The 14,676-nt window shown below is 41.1% G+C and overlaps 1 protein-coding gene across 2 annotated transcripts in view; it reads right to left on the bottom strand.

Moving 5' to 3' along the window:
- Positions 1-4,730: 4,730 nt before the first annotated feature.
- Positions 4,731-14,676, bottom strand: part of LOC110123562 (solute carrier family 5 member 4) — a 31,090-nt gene continuing 21,144 nt past the window's right edge. For both annotated transcript variants that reach the window (XM_070474684.1, XM_070474683.1), the window contains 7 exons: positions 14,262-14,397; positions 12,334-12,441; positions 10,203-10,353; positions 7,362-7,530; positions 5,766-5,981; positions 5,296-5,398; positions 4,731-4,945 (listed from right to left, as the gene is read on the bottom strand). In XM_070474684.1, coding sequence (XP_070330785.1) covers positions 4,731-4,945; positions 5,296-5,398; positions 5,766-5,981; positions 7,362-7,530; positions 10,203-10,353; positions 12,334-12,441; positions 14,262-14,397 — 1,098 coding nt within the window. The remainder of the gene's footprint in view (positions 4,946-5,295; positions 5,399-5,765; positions 5,982-7,361; positions 7,531-10,202; positions 10,354-12,333; positions 12,442-14,261; positions 14,398-14,676) is intronic.

Consider the following 14,676-nt stretch of genomic DNA (forward strand, 5'->3'; position numbering starts at 1 on the left):
TGACATCCACTTCAGATCATTGTTCCCGCAGGAAACTATGACTTGGAAATCCATAAGATGCAGAACTGACTTTACCTGTGTTGTAGGCTTAATTGTGTTCTCTTCTCCCACTTATTCGTTTGGTTAGGTCTAATTCCCTAGTGCCCCAGACGGTGACTGCAGGGGCCACGGGAACTAAGATCCTACATGCCATTTGGTGTGGCACCCCGCGCCCCCCCACCAGGTAATAAAGTTTAGAAAATAAAATAAATTCAATAAAAATAAAGAGAGTTCCAGAAAAACATCTATTTCTGCTTTATTGACTATGCCAGAGCCTTTGACTGTGTAGATTACAATAAATTGTGGAAAATTCTGAAAGAGATGGGAACACCAGACCACCTGACCTGCCTCTTGAGAAACCTATATGCAGGTCAGGAAGCAACAGTTAGACCTGGACATGGAACAACAGACTGGTTCCAAATAGGAAAAGGAGTACATCACCCGAAAAGTATTGTCACCCTGACTATTTAACTTATATGCAGAGTACATCATGAGAAATGCTGGGCTGGAAGAAGCACAAGCTGGAATCAAGATTGCCGGGAGAAATATCAATAACCTCAGATATGCAGATGACACCACCTTTATGGCAGAAAGTGAAGAGGAACTAAAGGGCCTCTTGATGAAAGTGAAAGAGGAGAGTGAAAAAGTTGGCTTAAAACTGAACATTCAGAAAACTAAGATCATGGCATCTGGTCCCATCACTTCATGGGAAATAGATATGGGGAAACAGTGGAAACAGTGTCAGACTTTATTTTTTTGGGATCCAAAATCACTGCAGATGGTGCTTGTAGCCATGAAATTAAAAGACACTTACTTCTTGGAAGGAAAGTTATGACCAACCTAGATAGCATATTAAAAAGCAGAGACATTACTTTGCCATCAAAGGTCTGTCTAGTCAAGGCTATGGTTTTTCAGTGGTCATGTATGGATGTAAGAGTTGGACTGTGAAGAAAGCTGAGCGCTGAAGAATTGATGCTTTTGAACTGTGGTGTTGGAGAAGACTCTTGAGAGTCCCTTGCTCTGCAAGGAGATCCAACCCGTCCATCCTGAAGGAGATCAGTCCTGGGTGTTCATTGGAAGGACTGATGTTGAAGCTGAAACTCCAATACTTTGGCCACCTCATGCGAAGAGTTGACTCATTGGAAAAGAGCCTGATGCTGGGAGGGATTGGGGGCAGGAGGAGAAGGGGACGACAGAGGATGAGATGGCTGGATGGCATCTCTGACTCGATGGGACATGAGTTTGAGTAAACTTCGGGAGTTGGTGATGAACAGGGAGGCCTGGTGTGCTGCGATTCATGGGGTCGCAAAGAGTCGGACACGACTGAGCGACTGAACTGAACTGAACTGAAAAATAGTGATGTCTAGGGCTTTCCTGGTGGCTCAGTGGTAGAGAATCTGCCTGCCAATGCAGGAAACATAGGTTCGATCTCTGATCTGGGAAGATCCCACAAGCACAAGCCGCAGATCAACTAAGCCACAACTACTGAGCCTGTGCTCCAGAGTCGGGGAGCCCACTATTGAGCCCACATGCTGCAATTAACTGAAGGGCAAGCGCCCCAGAACTTGTGCTCCACAACAAGAGAAGCTACTGCAGTGAGAAGCCCACTAGAGAGTAGCACCCAGAGAAAAGCCCACAAAGCAGTGAAGACTCAGCACAGTCATAAATAAATAAACATCAAAAAAATGGTGATGTCTGCAACATGGTGGAGGAGGCCACTCCATACTCTCATTCTCCAATAGAAACATTGAAAATTGAACAGAAACTGTCAGAACTAATTTTGTGAGAATTCTAGAAAATGGTTTATAGAAGTTGATAGCGAACAAACAAGCATGGAAGCAAGAAAAAGTCACTAGCAAATGGTTGGCAGGTTTTGTGGCCCTCTTACTCCTTCCCCTCACCCTCTCTCTCTGCGTGCTGGCAGTCTTGAAGTAGCACCTGCCATGAGTGGCACCAGTCTTAGGGCAGGTGTAGCCCATGCCCCCAGCGTGGAGCCGCTTCCCTAGGTCCAGAGAGGGCGGAGCAGACCGTGTTCACCAATGACTGTGTAAGCCTGTTCCTTGCTCCCTGGCTGGCTACCTGGATGACTGACACTAGGTGGCACTCTGTCTCACCTAACTGAACTCGAGTGAGGAAGCTTGAAAACACTGCAAGCCAAACTGCAAGCCGCAGACGCCTGTTGTATCAAAACATACGATAGGGAGTTCCCTGGTGGTCCAGTGGTTAAGACTCCGTGCTTCCAAGGCAGGGGATGTGGGTTCCATCCCTGGTCTGGGAGCTAAGATCACACGTGCCATGCAGCATGGCCTAAAAATAAAAAGCATAGCATAGGCTGCTTAAGGCAAAATCTCGGGGAAATGTCATTGGGAAATGAAGACATCCAAAGCAACTATATATACTGGGGAATTTAGAAAGCCATATTTAGAAAGACCAGTGTAAGACACATGATTAGAAAAGGGCTGAGAAGACCCTAAGCTTTCACCTTGATCAGATCCAGTGCAAGCCTGGTTAGGAGCTGAAGAAGGGCCTCAGAACAGTCAGTTTGGAAAACTGGGAGACTTCCTGGAATTCAAGGAAATCTCTATCAAAACAATGGAACAGAAGCTAAGGAACAAAGACTTCCGTAGCCACATCAATAAAGAATATGGGCATTGCCACTATAGTCTGGGACAGTCACTAAACAAATGGACTTGTACACCATTTAACAATGAACAAAATATACAAACAGCTCATGCAGCTCAATATCAAACAAGCTGACCAAAAAATGGGTGGGAGATCTAAATAGATATTTCTCCAAAGGAGACATTCGGGTGGCCAAAAGCACAGGAAAAGATGCTCAACATCACTAATTCTTAGGGAAATGCAAATCAAAACTACAATGAGGTATCACCTCACACCAGTCAGAATGGCCATCATCAAAAAATCTACAATCAGTAAATACTGGAGAGGGTGTGGAGAAAAAGGAACCTATCTACACTGTTGATGGAAATATCAACTGGTACAGCAAGTATGGAGAACAGTATGAAGGTTCCTCAAAAGTCCAAAAATAGAGCTACCATATGATCCAGCAATCTCACTCCTGGGCATCCCGCTCCAGAGAAAACCATAATTTGAAAAGATATATACAACCCATTGTTCATTGTAGCACGATTTACAATAGCCAGGGCAAGGAGACAACCTAAATATCCATCAATGGATGAAAGGATAAAGAAGATGTGATACATGTATACAGTGGAATATTACTCACCAATAAAAACAAAATGATGCCATTTGCACTGACCTGGATGGACCTAGAGATTGTCATATTGAATGAAGTAAGCCAGAAAAACAAATATCATGTGATACTGCTTATACGTGGAATCAAAAAATGGTACAAATGAACTTATTTACAAACAGAAACAGATGTAGAATACAATCTTATGGTTACCAAGGGGGAAAGACCCCCTGGAGGAGGAAATGCTAACCCACTCCAATATTCTTGCTTGAAAAATTCCATGGACAAAGGAACCTGGCAGGCTACAGTCCATGGGGTCACAAAGAGTCGAACACAACTGAAGTGACTTAGCATGCACATATTAGTCAAATATTTAGATAATACCAAGTAATTGAAACAAATGTGAATGTTTCTCAGTAGAAAAATGGTCAAATTATGGTAAATGATTTTATGGAATAATATGCTACTAAAAAGAATGAGGGATATCTGTATGTACTAATAGGTGGAGAGCTCCAAGATAAATTTTATATGGAAAAGTCAGTCACAGAACAACACACAATGTCAAAATAAAATAAATACAGAGAAAGACATATTCCAGTAACAAAGTAAATAAAGAATTAATGTTAATATAGAAAATTAGATTTGGTAATTATTGCACAACTCTGACTATTCTGAAATAAACTTAATTGTACACTTTAAATAGATGAATTGTGTGAACTATTTTTAAAAAGTAGCCGAGAAATCTATAAAAATAGAATCAAACTATTTAAAAAAGTAGTCTAAAAATCATGCAAATTCTCTGGTGGTTCAGTGGCTGGGACTCAGTGCTTTCACAGCCAGGGCCCAAGTTTAATCCCTGGTTGAGGAACTAAGATCCTATAGCCACAAGGCATGGCCAAATTAAAATAAAGAAGAAGTCTAAAAATCAAAAGCTTGATATGCTAATATTTAGTAGGGGGTGACTTTATTTAGATATAAGCTAATAATATCCAGTAAATTCACAAATATATTTACAGCTGATATTTTCAACTCATCTCCTCTTAACCTTTAGGAAATATTTCTACTTTCCAAATCTTTGAGAGCAATGAAGGGAAGACAGAAGAAGTTCACTTTGATAGATGAAGAGGTTACTATGTGAGGCAGAGTTGGGAGAGGCATTCCTTCTAAGTGGAAACCTCTGGAAATTGCAGAAAGTGAATGTAAGTTAGGGCAATCTGCCTGTTGAGCTATAAGAAAAAAGTTAGACCCAGTGCTTCTGGTTTACGTACACCTTGAGTCAACTCACTGACTTTCTAAATTATCAACTCTTTCTTTCTCTTTATTGACACAAAGGAACAACAAAAGCTAAAATCCAGGTGTATAGTCATCTCATTCAATAAAATGCTTATCTGCCTTTGCAACACAAAAAAGTTATACAAGTGAAAAATCAATAAAATTATCCTTTGCTTAATAAATACTCTAGTAGCTCAGACAGAGTTTAGGCAAAATAGCCATGAACAAAGACTGCCACTGCCAGGAGGATGATGGCATTGATGTTCACTACTGTCCTCCATAAGGGCTTCTCAGACGTGTCTGTCAGCTTCTTCTTCTGGGCTTCTTCCTCCTCTTTGCTCAGTTTGGGGCCTTTGTTCTGCAAACCACAGAACAAGTCATAAGCCTTCCTGAGACATCCACGAGTTTCCTCAGGATTATCTGAAATGAAGAAATAAATGATCACAGAACACGGGAAATAAAAATCCTGTCAGTGTAGTACAGGTGCTTGTAAAGGATGATTATAGCCGCTAAGTGTTACAGGAATTCCTGGCACACATGGATAGATGGTGGATGGATGGACAGACAGATTGACAGACAAGTGGATGAAGGGACGGATTTCACATGTAGCAAATTGTCTTGGTTGTTGGGAAGGTAAGATTTTAAAGTCTAAGTTTGCCATAAACCTAAGAGCTTTTTCCAAAGCTGAATTTCATGGCATTAAAAAAAAAAGAAACAAAGACAGTTACATAGAGTTTCTATGAGAAAACCAAATGTAAACCAGGTATTACCATTATCAGCATCATCATCAGCTTCTTCGTGTCTTTCCTCTTCTGCATCTAAATCAATTCGTTCCTCTGTACTATTCCGAAGAGCCCAGCACAGGCGATATAGCTAACCAGAGACCAGAGACAAACATATTAGTGATAGCAAGTGTTTACAATAAGGCAATGATACATTTGTTTATTGTATAGTGCAAAAAAATCAAACAGCACAGAAAAGTACAGACAACAAAGAAGAGCTCTTCCATCACTCTCACCCACAAAAACATTTATCATTTAAAATTATTTCTGCATTTAAAAAAACAAAGTTATTTATGGTTTTAATAATATTTCTATTTTCTGGTAGTTATTAAAAATCATCAATAATATGTTTAAAACCCTTATTTCCAGGTCCCATTGTATGGGACTCATACACCAGTTGAAGCTTTAAAAGGCAAAGAATCCTTTGAAAATGAGCATATCTATTACTTATTACTCACATGTACATCAGGAATGGGTTTTGTTAACAGGGAAATTCCCAGGATGATTAGTATGGAAACAAAAAAGAGAATGAGGGCAAAGTACAGATAGTGCACTCCACAGATGACTTGGGGGCAGTTACTGGTGGCCAAACAACTCCCGGTTCCATAGACAAACTCTGCGACCATACGGATGAGGCCAATCACAAATCCAACAATTAGACCCCAGAAGGCTCCCTGAGAAAGAAACAAGAGTAAAATTTGTGTATTTAGAAAAGACAACACACTCATTCAAGAAAGTCATAATCATCATCCTGTCTGTTTTCTCCACTAAGGACCAACAAAAGGCTAACCTTGACCACAAGGTTATCAAAGCAGGGAAAAGCTGAAAATACCTGTTACCAGTGGGCTGTTGCTGTCTGTGGTTCTGAAAGATCATTCCACTGTTGGTTCTCCAACTTCAGGACATTACTGCCTAGGCTGACACAAACTGAAGTTTCCTCTGTGTTTGACTTTATATATATGTATATGTTAAAACTTGTGACATTTTGGAGAATAAACATAACTATGCCTTATGTTACACAATTTAAAGAATTGATATTAGTTTGACAACTTTATTAAGGTTTTGACAATTAAAAGCATTCATTTTATCTGTGAAGTTGGTGGGAGTAGAAACACGTATCCCTGTTTCCCTGATCAATAATTTGTTGTTGTTTAGTGGCTAAGTTGTGTCTGAACCTTTTGCAACCCCACGGACTATAGCTTGCCAGGCTCCTCTGTCCATGGGATTTCCCGAGCAAGAATACTGGAGTGGGTTGCCGTTTTGTTCTCCAGAGGATCTTCCCAACCCAGAGATCAAACCCACATCTCCTGCATTCCAGGTGGATTCTTTTCCACTGAGCCACCAGGGAAGCCCGATCAAGATGTTATGTTTAGGAAAAACAGTATTGCATAGGGATTAAGGCTGTGAGCTTTAGATGGAAGAAGACCCTAGTCTGTATCTCAAGTTTCCACTTACTAATGTTAAGTAACATATGGAAAGAACATACATATTAATTTCTCAGCATCTGTTCCTCATCTGAAAATTATAATAATAAGGCTAATACCTGGGAACAAAGAAGCAGTTAAATGTTCAAGGCCCACAATAATCAATTATATACATCATAAATAAACATTTTTTAAATCTTTATGAATGTAGTAGATTTTCTTCTAAGTACTTCATGTTTTAAAAATCTTTTAAAATTTCTTACATCAATCTTTTAAGGTAGGCACTGTGATTGTCTTAATTTTACAGAGAGTCAAATGGTCTGATTAAGATCACAACGATATTCAGTGGTAGAGCCAGGATTGGACCCTGGTGGTCTTACTCCCGACCTTGTGTTCCTCAGCTCTGTGATGAGGATGTAGATACTATTTTGTAAGAAATAAAAAGACTGTACTCTGTGCACTATGTTTCTATACACTTTAGTTAGAATTAGGCATTGCAGCTGACCACAGTTGAACTTGAAAGGGGCCTTGAGATGTATAAATAGAGTGGGAAGAAAGCATTTTTCTACCAGTGAATGAAATACCTTGTTCTCACTCCAGCAGGGGAGAAGTTTCCCGATCTTCACTTACCTGTTCGTTGACTCTTTTACAGAAGATGGCAAGCAGGAAGACAGCTGCAATTGGAGGCCCAAGGTAGCTAGAAATAGATTCTATGTAATGGAATAGTTGTCCATTTTGAGCAACCTGTACTAAGGGGACCCACACAATGCTGATGGCAATTAAAAGGATGATAAATAACCTGGGAAGAAAATAGAATTATTTCAATATTAAACAAAAGCCTTATTGGTACTTGTATTATGTTTTGAATTCATTTTGAGGCCATTCATTGATTTTCTAAATAAAATCAAGCTTCTTGACCTCACATGGAGCCACACTGTGCCTAGTGATTATCTGTTAGTAAAATTCTAATAAAGCAATTGCTTATCTATAATTAGTCATAATATCTTCAACAATGAGATTAAATATTCAAATGTCAGCAATTGATTAATCTGTACTGTGGTTTATGCAATATATCAATTGAAACTACAACACACTATTTCTATTAATAAGCAATTATTTGCATGATAAAGAAAGCAGACTCCCATGGTGGTCTTTTATCCTAGCTTGAGAGAAACTAAGTCAGTCTGTATAGGTGGGAATTAAAACAGATATGCTGAGTGAAGTGGCCAGAAATACTAATTTGTGTGTTTTACTACTTGAGTACTTTGACAGGTAGAAAAAATTGGTTAAAATATTGACAAAAGTGAAAACCTTCTAGAGGCTCCTGGGGTCCAGGGATCCTGACTGATTCACGTTTCTAAACTTCAGTTATGCTTGTCGTGTAAGTTAACAAACAAACCTAGTTCACTGGACTTTCTGCAAAAGGTTATCACAACCCCGTGCTCACCTGAAACAGAGGCCTGAAGACTGAGAGACAAGAGGGGCAAGCATTCGGGCAGGAGACCTGAGGCACAGTGTCTCATGTAATCTTGACAAGACCTCTGCAACTTTGCAATAACTAAATGTGGTAAACCATGGCAAGTCTGAGCATGATGCCCAGAACACAGTATAGATTCAATAGATAACACCCACCATCCCAGCTGTTATCCTCATTGGAAAGCAAACCACATACCTCCCTTGCTCTTATCTTTGACTGATTTCTAACACACGCGGAATGAAATCCAAAGTCTTGCTATGACGTGAATGGACCTGCGTGTCCTCCTCCCTTTACCTCTGACTGTGTTTCCTGTCTCCCTCCAGCTGCTCCTCCTGTGCCAGCCCCGCCCCTTGGTCCTCACACGCATGACACGCACGTGACTCTTGCAAGCACGCAGCACTTACTCTTCTGTCCACACTGAGCCATGGGACTCACTCCTGGACTTCCTTCAGGGTTGTGCTCAAACGTCACACCCTCAAGGGGGGACTCCCTGAGCGCCTGTCTTCAGTAGCCACCAGCCTTTAACCCTGTTTTGCTTTTCTACCTAACATTTTTTATCAGGTATAGAATGTGTGTGAGTGTGTGTGTATGTGTGCACGCACACACGCTCAGTCATGTCCAACTCTTTACATTCTCCAGAACCGTAGCCCATCAGGCTCCTCTGTCCTCGGGGTTTCCCAGACAAGAATCCCGGAGTGGTTTTCGTTTCCTCCTCTAGGGGATCTTCCCGACCCAGGGGTCGAACCCTCATCCCTTGCGTCTCCTTCGTTGGCAGGCAGATTCTTTACCACTGAGCCACCCGGGGAGTCAGGTATAACATACATTTATTGTTTACATTCCTCACAAAGGCATAAATCCCACAAAGCAGGAAATTGCTTGTCACATATATGTCCTTTTTTCATATTTGTATTCTGAGATGTAGTAGACATTTAATAAGAGAGATAAAAAGAAAAGCTCATTAGTAGACTATTGAGACTTAATGTAGAATGATGCCTAAAACTACATACCTCTTAGTGTGACCACTGCCTCTTGGGACCTGCTGAATTCTAGTCCAACACTGTCCCCACCACAAAAGCACAGATGTCTTATTTTTCTTCCTGTCTTTTGTCCAGAGTCAAGATCTGGACCAAGTGAGCCCTTGGAATTTTTCCCTCAGGTGCTTAATTTACTAAAGCATTTGTAACTGTATTCAATAATGCATAATTGTTTAGATAGTGGTCAGTTTCTCTTAACACCTCATTTCTTAATGAATGTAGTTGATAAACTTCTCTGTAGTAGTGTGTGGATGGTTTAGATACACATGGAAGCTTCTAGAGACAATGCATTTAGTCTATCAGAGTAAGTGGGAAGTTTACACGCCCAGAAAAACATGGAAGGAGCATCATGAAGATGTGGTTGGGAGATGGTGTGAGGAGAGGAAGAAATAAGAAACAGAGGCAGTTGAAAGTCTGGACAAAGCAACTATTTCACTTAAAATATGGCCCCCAATTTTGTAGCTATAAAGATGATGTTGAATTAAATGTCCTCTAATGTCTCTTCCAAATCTGTCTGCCAATGCAGGAGACACAGCGGACAAGGGTTAGATCCCTGGGTCAGAAAGATCATCTGGAGGAGGAAATGGCAGCCGACTCCAGTATTCTTGCCTGGGAAATCCCATGCACGGAGGAGCCTGGAGGGCTACAGTCCATGGGGTCTTAAAGGAGTCAGACATAGCTTAGCAACTGAGAGTAAAGATCTCTTCCTCCTACTCTAGAATGCTACGGTTAATTTCCTGAATCCAAAGTTGAGGAGATTCTAGTTCATTTATCTGCCTTTTTCTTTCTTTCTTTTTAAAAATATTTATTTGGTTGCACCCAGTCTTAGTTCCCCAACCAAGGATTGAACCCAGGCCCCCTGCATTGGGAGTGCAGAGTCTTAGCCACTAGACCACCAGAGAAGTCCCTATGTCTGCCTTTTTGCAGAGAAATTTTAGACAGAAACCAGGAGTATCTCACCGTCCAGCTATGAGGAGCTCTTTCTCAGATGCTCTCTCCCGGATCTTGGTGTACAGATCAATGGTGAAGAGGGCGCTGGCACTGTTGAAGATGGAGGTCAGGGAGCTCATCAGAGAGGCCAGCATGACCGACAGCATCAGGCCTCGCAGTCCTGGGGCCGGGAGAGGGTGCAGTCACCAGTTAGGAACTGAACACCGTGGTCTACGAGGGCCTTGCCAAACCAGAGAGTTGTTCAAAGATGAAGTGTCATCTGGAACATTCATTGACTGGTGTGCCTATCAACATGGATCATCATATGGCACTTCCTGCACATTTCCTGGTGACTTGAGAATAGTCCAGCATAGAATTTTGGTTGTAAATATAAACTTAGAGGCCATTTGAAAGAGAGGAAGCTGGGTTCTGCCACCTTTCTTTGGGGAGGAATTCTTGGCTTCTTGAAGGTTAGGGAACTGGAGAGGGAAAAGCCTAGTGGGAGATTCTCTTGAAGACATCTTTGGTGGGCAAAGCAGAGTTTTGAAAAATTGTGGCAACTTTATCCTTCAGTTCCCTCTTCTTACTAGTGATGCCATGTAGGCTTCCCAAAGTGTGAAAGAGGGTAGATGGGGTCACTTGTGGGTCATGCTCCCTTCCGCTTGACAATGCTCTTGTGGGTCAGGGAGGAGAAAGGTCACAAAAGTGTTAGCCAACCTTCGATGAATCTAAGGTACAGGATCATCTGGTCACTACTGAGCCCCTTACCTTGCTTACCATCTAGTATCCTAATAACTTACTTATTTCACATAATGTGTGGTTTGTTTTTTATCTCACAAAACTGGAATATGAATTTTAATAGGGGATTTTGTGCCTGCTTCACTGTTGTTTTCTGAGCACAAAGTGGTGTCTGGTACATAGTAGGCACTCAATAAACAGTTGCAAATTAAATAGATTGAGGTATATTATTTGGATACCACTACTGTAAAGAAAGCAGAATGAATATTTAACCTCTAGCCCTCTGAACTTATAAGTTTATTGCTATGAAACTCTTTTAGTGATAAATCAATCACTTAAGTGCCCTTGATTGCCTTGATAGTTTTGAATTCAGAGGAGTAAGAATTCTTCTAATAAGAATTATATCTGGTTCATTTCTGTATTCCCCAGGCCAAGAACAGGGCTGGTAGCCTATGGAAGGTGTTCAAGAGAGGTTTGATGGAAACAACTGAATTAATGGAAGTAAGAATGATTAAAGATTATGGCATAACCCTTTCTCATGGCCCATCTACAGACCTGGCCTCTGAGGCAGTCCCAGCACAACGATTTATCAAGGTATGATTGATGGATATCAATAGTAGTAGTAACGTGTATAACGTGATGTGAAATGGTTACCACAGTCAGGCTAATTAACATGTCCATCACTCACATGGTTACCACATTCTGGTTTTGTGATGATTAGACTTGAGATCTATTCTCTTAGTTTTAAGTAAATATTAGTAGTATATTACTATTAACTATAGTTAACATATATACATATATAGTTAATATATATACATTAGGTCTCCAGAACTTATTCATCTTATAACAGAAAGTTTATACTCTTTGACCAACATCTCCCCATGACTGCCGCTCTCCACCAAGCCCCTGATGATCACCCTCCACTCTCTGCTTCTAGGAGTCTGATTTCTTTAAGATTCCGCATATAAGTGATGTCATGCAGTATTTGTCTTCAGGTGCTTGACTGTTTCACTCAGCATAATGTCCTCTACCTTTGTCTATGTTATTGCAAGTGGCAGGATTGCCTTCTTTTTTTTTTTTTTAAGGCTGAATGCATGTATGCATGCTCAGTGGCGTCTGACTCTTTGGGACCCTATGGACTGTAGTCTGCCAGGCTCCTCTGTCCATAGGATTCTCCAGGCAAGAACACTGGAATGGGTTGCCATGTTTTCCTTCATGGGATCTTCCCAACCTAGGGTAAACTCATGTCTTCTGTATTGCAGGCAGGTTCTTTACCACTGATCCATTGGGGAAGCCCTACAGCTGAATACTGTTCACTTATCAACACCTCTCTCTCTCTCTGTCTATTGTTCATCCGCCCATCTGTCTCTACCGAGCATCACATTTTCTCCATCCAGTCATCCAAGCATGCATGTTTTCTTACCATTGGGCATCAGTTCCATCACCAGCATTGGGTAAGCATAGTTGGAGCAGCCGACTTTAACTCCACAGTGCTTCACGCATTCCGAAGGTACAACACAGGCCACCTTCTCTGAGGGGGGGGGGGGGGGCGGATTCAGAAAAGTGGGTTCAGTGAGTGGGGCCAAACAGGAAGATCTACAACCATTGGACATAGAGACAAGTCGTAATATCATGGGTGAGAGGAATTTTCATGCATGGAAATTAGAGATTCAGTTTTGGACTCCACACTCTGAACCTGCTCCCTTTTTGCCCAGAATATGACCTCCTAAGTGTCTCATGCCTATAGCTCCCTGTGCATTGACCTGAGGGGCAGGACTCTTCTTTGGGATGTGGCTGGGTGATGGCAGGACAGCAAACAGAGGGAGCTGCTCCATCCTCCAACAAAGCCGCAAGAGTGCAGCTCCTCTGGGGAGCATGGAGCTCCAGAGACAAAACCAACCCCACCCTAACTCCCACCTCCAGCACCCCACCCCCACCACAACACCCAGATGTTACCCTTGTCTGATCACTTAGCCCAGTGTTTTACCACCTATACCTAAGAAGTATCACCTGTGCTGGTTGTTGGAGTGACTGCCCCATGTAGGATGATATCTTACTTCACTGTGGCATTTGCACGATATCTTTTTTTTTCTTTCCTTAAACAATATTATGACAACAGATAGCAAAACTTGATTTCAAAAACCCCACCCAGAATGCTAATACCTTAGCACTTTAACTTCTTTTGTTTTTTTCAGTAGTCTTTTATAATCCTTTTCCACCTATATATATATATATATATATTTTTTTTTTTTTGCATAGCTATGGTAATTGTTGAGGTAATATTTTGTAATCTGATTTTTACATTTAACATAATAACTTCAGCATTTTCCTGACTTTCGAGATAGTCTTCAGTCCCTTGTGTGCAATTTTCTATGAACAGGGATATAGTATGTTCTTTGACCATTCTTTACTTGTTGGATATTTTCTTTTTTGTTGTTGTTGGATATTTTCAACAGCACTATAATGTTGCAGTAAGAAGAACAAAGAAACATTCTAACTTGCTGTGTAGGGGAATCATTTTAATGTGACACCACACCCCCAAGGAAACAGTAGTCTTGTAATAAACATCATTAAAAAAATTAAGACAAAAAAATAAGGAAGAGTGGGAACTGAAGCACAAGGAATACCTATAAGGAGTTATTTACAGTAAAATGGATCATTTTGGGGGAAAAAAGGTGATTTTCATTGTAACAATATTTTAGCTAAATAAACTGGTGCCCAGTTGAGAAAATATGATGTGGATTCAGTGTTATCTGATGGATTGCCCCATTAGAACCAGAGGCCTTGCTTAGCTGAATATATTTCCTGTACCCGTCATAATAAAGGAAAAGTTGATTTTTTAAGGAAGATTTTCAACATTAGTAGCTACTTTCAGCTGGCTCAGAAGTTAAAGTACCCATAAAACCCAATTCCAAAGCCCAGTCCGGTCTCTAACCATCTTGGAAGGACCAAGAAGTGACAGTGAATCTTGATGACATTCTCAGTCAAAGACGTCTTGGACTCAACCATCACAGCTCACTCAGCTCACATTTTTCCAGTTTATCTCATCCTCCTGCATTATCCTCTAGACTAGCTTAAATCCACGCCACTCATGAAAACAGGCTCACAAGCTCAAATGTCTGCAAGGAGACAGGCGTACAGTGCAAAAGAAATAAGAGAACAGAATGTGAAGTGTGCCAAGATTTCCTGCTTCTGAGCCTCTGCACAGGCTGTTCTCTCCACTTGGGATTCTGTTTTTACTGTCGTATGTAATGGATTTTCTAGTTTATCAAAGTTTTTATCTATCTTGAAACCACTACTCAGAATTCACATGTAATAAAGTAAAAAAGGATCTGTGGATTCAAGACTCACCTGTGAACAGGATGCGGCTGATCATCCCTGGCATCACCATGAGGAACATGGGCAGCAGCTTCAGGTACCCACACATGATGCAGGCGGCCTTCACGTGCGACATGTCCTTGCCCGACAGGCAGCGCTGCACAATGACCTGCCAGGGGAACATGATGTAGTCACAAGAAAACCAGAGGGTGACTTCAGTGAAGGGGAGTGCCTCACTTCAGAATTAATGTTACAGTGAAAAAGAGAGTCGTGGTAGCGGAAAATAATGGGCTTCAGAGTAAAATTGGAACTTGAATCCTTGCTCCTCTTACGTGAGTATTTGACTTCTGTGAGTCTCAGTTTTTTCATCTCTAAATAAAGTTATCTCTTGTAGGGCATCCTGAGTATTTGGTCTGTTTGTAAGACTCTTGTCATGTTTAAATCAATA

The sequence above is a fragment of the Odocoileus virginianus genome, chromosome 12, assembly GCF_023699985.2.
Source record: "Odocoileus virginianus isolate 20LAN1187 ecotype Illinois chromosome 12, Ovbor_1.2, whole genome shotgun sequence".
Classification (NCBI taxonomy): domain Eukaryota; kingdom Metazoa; phylum Chordata; class Mammalia; order Artiodactyla; family Cervidae; genus Odocoileus; species Odocoileus virginianus.